This window comes from Seriola lalandi, unplaced genomic scaffold (genome assembly GCF_002814215.2).
Source record: "Seriola lalandi dorsalis isolate HSWRI2012SDOR001 ecotype SW California unplaced genomic scaffold, Sedor1 jcf7180002054285, whole genome shotgun sequence".
NCBI lineage: Eukaryota > Metazoa > Chordata > Actinopteri > Carangiformes > Carangidae > Seriola > Seriola lalandi.
In genome coordinates, this window is record NW_019524838.1 from 284964 (window position 1) to 290620 (window position 5657).

The window sequence follows — 5657 nt, forward strand, 5'->3', positions numbered from 1 at the left end:
GGGGGTGAACATAAACCGGGTGAGAAAAGAGAGTGAGAGACCAAGAATGAGGCACAAAATATGTTCAGCATTTGTTCAGTTGTTGCCTTTTTTGTTGACATCCAAATTTTATTCTCTGGATTTCATAGTCAAAGTTTGGCTTGCTGGTGCAGTGTTGTCATTACTGAAAGCAGCCTGAGTCTCTGTTTATGAGGTTACCTGCATGTATGAACCCAAGGGATTCATTTCCATGTAAGCAGACATAGCACAGTGCCAGCCTTTCATCTCTATATAGGGTATATCATTCACAACCAAGAATAACATCCAAGCTGCTATTTATGTCTGCTAACAGCCAAAATCATCTCACAGCCACTAGATCTTTCTGTCTGCCAGAGCTTTTAATATCCTCCTTTTCGCCTTCTCTGTCTCTCTAACACCATCCTCCCCCTCCCTGCGCTATCTTCGGGCCATCGTGATGAACAACAAGTCACTCTATTAATAGAAGCAATTATCAGCACACGATTGAGCATCATTTATTCAAGTTACAATCAGTTGGCCAACAGGATTATGCAGATTTTTTGTGTGCAATTGTGAGAGTGTGTGTGTGTGTGTGCGTGTGTGTGTGTGTGTGTGTGTGTGTACTGTACATGGTATATAAGTTTTACTTGAGTAGGTTAAACTTGTTTATTTCAAACAAATATTAGCATGAATAACAAAACCCTGCCCAAGACCGAAGTACATGTAGAGAACATCAGAGCTGTTTTAGTTGACAGAGGTTCCATCTGAGTGAAACTCATCAGCTTATCTTCCACTGTCACATGCACTGCATTCAGGTAACCCATAAAACTCCAATTTAATTGCATCATCTCATTCACGAGGATATGCTGTTAATTTATGTGCTTGGCAAGTTGCAAATATGTTGATATGTTAGTTTTCTGCCTAAATATCAGATCCTGCTGTAAAATATCCACTTGTAGTGACTACAGCATTATTAAAGTGTTTTATTGTTACGGTTGGACACCCAGGGAACTTGGTTTAGGTTATGGAAAGATTGTGGTCTTGTTTAATACAGAACAAGTTCACAACAACTTTTCGCAGTTACCACAGACAGTGCTATTGATGTGAACCTGGTCTCTGGTGTGATTGTCATGCACTTTTTACATCCACCATCCATCCCAACCACCTCCTGGTGACTCGACTGCTGTTAATAAATGCAGCACTTCATTCGTTCAGGAAAACAAAAAACGACAACTAAAAAGAAAAAAACATCTCTGAACATAATCCATTACATTTCCAGTTTAGTGGTATATGAATGTAATTTCGAGGAGACAGGACTGATTCAGGCCAGTGGGACGTTGTGGTGTATTGTGCCTTGCTGTTGAACTACTGATCTCTGCCTTACATCTCTACATGTACCTTGCAGCTGAGCAAAGGAGGCAGTGTGGAAAAGGCCAGCACACACTCTCTCAGTCTGAGGTCAACAGTGAACAGTCCATTTAGACTGTAAATCTGTTTGGGCCTAATGTGGATGTCATGGTTAAAGGTCAAAACTTTTATCTGACTCTAAGGTGCTGTATTGTAACACCCGGCTCCATTATTTGAAAAGTTTAACAAGTTTCCCCCTTTTTAACCTTTCTGTGTTAAGGAGATTTCGTGCCAACAAGGGTTGCGTAACCTGTGTCAGGTCTGTACGATATCAATTTGAGGCACGTCAGATTTTGCTATCAATGTGTCATGTGTTACAATGTAAATGGGAAAATATGAAAAGAACCTTTGCCGAGCTGTTTTAGCCTTTGCTCCTCAAAGGGTTCCTGCTTTCCCAGAGTGCCAAAAACCTTTTCATTTAGTCTCCACTGTTTTGGTTTGTGTTTGCATGAGTGTATTATTTTCCCTAAACTTGATAAAAAATGGTGTATGCTGTATCATCATGCCATATTCTGATCGGCAGACACATTACATTTACATATTGACCAGGACTAGTTTAATAATGCTAGGGCATTGTTTCTTGCTTATGAATTGCCAGGGGGAGGAGAGAACTGTCTTGTTTTACATTCCTACATCAGTTGATTACTTCTTAGCAGCGGCAACCCCTTTCTCCAACCTCACCCTGGAAGCTTGTAGCCCCCTCACAATTTACTTAGAACTGGCCAAGTCCTCTGAGTCCTCTAAAGCCCTGCTTTGATAGTAGATGACTTCATAAAATATTTCTTAAGTCACGTGGTGTTGGTGTTACTGGCTGAGTGGCCTTGTCTGTGTCCATTTAAGCCTTGAAGACAAATGTTTGCTGTTGGCAGAGTGCTGATGTTTACTTTCCTGCGTGGGAGATCAGGGTTCAAATACAGTCTATTCCTTTGTCTAAATATAGTACACAAGCAGACAGCAATGTTAAAGTGTCACGCTGATCACACAGGACTCTATTAAGAGTCTCCGCGTCGCGCTGCACTGTCTGACTTCTCCTTCCACCCACACATCTATTACTTTTAGTTAAGCTTAGATTTGTTTGCATATTGACTAAACGCAGAAACTAAATAAACAAACTGAAAATAAGTTACATAAGGAAGACTTATCACCAGCTAAGAGGCTCATAAAAAAAGACTGCACCAAGCAAATGAATGATAAAAACAAATGCACCACACAGCCAGGACATTAAACACATAAATCTAATTCTAACTGTAGATTTCTTAAACTGTAAAACCACATAGATCTTTTGCTACCAATTAATATGGCATAGTATGGGTTCAACCTACGCAGTCCGTTCAAAAGTTTTATCATGAAGGATTTTCCTAGGGAAATTCCACTGGAGCATAAAAAAATTATGCATTTCACATTTCATGACCGGAAATAGCCACTGTCTGGGTAGACAAATAAAACGCAAGGAACCAAACTACTCTACAGCATTTTAAACCAAAAGTAAAAGAATACACATAATGCATCAATGACCTCTCATGACCAAGGATGTTGCTACAATGAAAAGAATGACCATTTAAAAAATAAAAAGTATTTTCTTTGTCGTTCCCTTTTATCCCTACTCTGATACCCTCGGCCTATCTATTTCCTCCAGCTTGGATCTGTGGGTCTGTGTGATTCTCATTGCCATGACATGTTTCCTCGTTTAGTCACTCTGACTCAAGGAACACACAGCGACAGCATGGGTGAGTGCTGCCAGTGGGCACGCATTGCAAAGGGCGTACACACACACACACACACACACAATTACAGCTAGCACAGTAAATGCACTCAGACTTCAACGTTTCATTCTCGTCTCGTAGCTCTTTCAACATTTTTCTTACTGTCAGCTCTCTCTTTTCATCCCTTCTGAATATAACTGGTTTCTTGCCACTGGGAGCAAAATTTTTCATGTTTACTGCCAAGTTGGGCTAGCCAGAGGTCTATAAATCATTGACGTTTAGACAGTGTTGACAAAACAGTCTAATTTCCATGACATCTAGGTGGAAGATCAGTGACTGTGGGACCAAAGCTGGAAGAGGAAATCTTTTTTGGGAGAAGGTGGAACATTGTTTCAGTACAGAGCTGAGTGACTGCCAGCCTCTGAGATGATTACTGTGCTTCGACACATTATTCCTCAACAGGGTGAGACTCGAGCCAGGGATAGCCTACAGACTGAGAAGAGGATCTGGCAGAAGTGGACTTAATGGTTCCAGAGACCGTCCATGCAGCACAAACAGTCTGCACCATGAGCTGACTGTTCCTCAGTCACTTGATGTGGTCATTTGCTAACTTGGAATACAGTAAATGTCATAGAATGAGCTCTAATATCAAATGAATGAGAGAGAGAGAGAGAAAGAGAGAGAGAGAGAGAGAGAGAGAGAGAGTGAGTGAGTGAGTGAGTGAGAGAGAGATGGGTAAAAGCATGGATAGAAAATAAAGTATGCTTCTCATCAGACTCCAATCACTGATGGTTACAAACTGCAGCAGCCTGTTCACATTAAATATGCCATGGATAATTGATGGGCCTTGGACACGAAGTCTGTCCCAGTTTCACACGATGTATGTGTTTGCGTGCACGTGCATGTTGTGTTTTCTGTGCATGCATGTGTATGCGTGCACATGTAATTAATGGGGCTTGGACAGGGATACTTGCAGACCAACAGAGGGAATCAAGGCCACTCTACCAATGTCTTGCAAAACATCATCATGAATCCTGCTCAGCAATGTCCACTGCACCTTTACCTGCAGCATCATTACACACGAATCACAGCGTCACTCACTCGTAAATTGAACGCTTTCAGGTACAACTAGCGCCCAGACACCTATGAACACACACATATAAACTTATATGCAGGCACATATTGCATGCATGAGTGTCCCAGAGTTGCACCAAAGTAAGAGTTGTCTCCTCTAGTGAGATCATTGTTATGATAACTAAGGCAGCTTTGTCTTCAACGTTGTGGTGACATCACCAAGGACACAAAGGGGGTGAGAGGAAGCTGCTGGCCTGAGAGCCACCAGGCATCACTGGGGCTAAAAATACAACTGCAAGTGCTGTTGATGCTGTTTGGAGAAAAACTAGTTGTACAATGTGGACATTAATAGAATAATACAATTTCTGTCATGGGTTCTCCACATCTTCCATTTAGTGCTGGTTCGAGTTGCCAATCATGTTAACTACATTTATTACAGGGATGAGGGGAGTGTGACACCAGGGAGCTGGGTGTGCAAAGCTGATTCAATATGTGGCTCACAAAATGCAAGGACAAAGCCTTGTCAAGCTAATTTAAAAGTGTGTCAGAAGGAAAGACAGAGAGAGACTGTCCCTGTCCATGGTCCTGACTGCTCCATCACCACCATCATCATCATCATCATCATCATCATCACTCACTAGTCTCTTGGATACTGGATAGGCTCTACAGTATAGTCTCTGGTGACATTGGTTTCTGCTTCTTATATCTGACATTACATGAAAAAACTATGTATTCATGGTAAAAAAAACAGAGGGAAAAAACTGCAGTTCTCCCAGTGAAGATATCTGTCCACAATCACAGAGCCCATAGTGATGGAATAAGTGAAATTGAAGCCCCAGGATGAAAGATGTTTTCTCGCGTGAGCGTTACATGACTCTCAAATTCATAATAATAAGTCTGGTCCTGTCGGCTGATTTGACTGAATCAAGGCGACATTCACCCGAACCACGATAAGCCACAGAAATCGGAAGCACAACAAGCAAAGACATCCAGTCCATAAGACCGCATTTCTCATCCTGCACTTCTTGGAAAAAAAAACAAAAAAAACAAATGGTAGGAACAGAGTCGTTTTTTCGGGTTTTGTTCATAAAAATACTAAAAGAAAAGGCAGCGAAAGAGCCGGATTTCTTACCTCTGTCGCCATATTGCAGTAAGAGGGTGTAGGATCTGTCCCGTGCTGAAAACCGTTTGCTCGTGATGTGTGGGACAACGCGACTGTAGAGCTTGGCACAGGAGTGACTGGACACACGAGCGCGCGTGCACGTGGGTGCGAGTGCGTGACTGCGCTCGCGCCTGCCAGGGTTACCGCGGGATGGTGAGGGGGTATGCTAATTACATGTGAATTTCTAATAATGCATAAACCGAGAATAATTTGCTCTCCCAGTCAGTCCTCAAGGGCAGACTTTCAGAACGCAAATGAGTTATTTCCACGGTAACTATCCAAGGTTTATGTAGGTTGCGGTTTCTTTTTTGTGC

The 5657-nt window shown here is 42.1% G+C and overlaps 1 protein-coding gene across 1 annotated transcript in view; it reads right to left on the reverse strand.

The window, feature by feature from the left end:
* Positions 1 to 5427, reverse strand: part of golga7bb (golgin A7 family, member Bb) — a 14928-nt gene extending 9501 nt beyond the window's left edge. Inside the window, exon 1 of the mRNA XM_023405765.2 lies at positions 5314 to 5427. Coding sequence (XP_023261533.1) covers positions 5314 to 5325 — 12 coding nt within the window. The 5' untranslated portion in view covers positions 5326 to 5427. The remainder of the gene's footprint in view (positions 1 to 5313) is intronic.
* Positions 5428 to 5657: the final 230 nt, after the last annotated feature.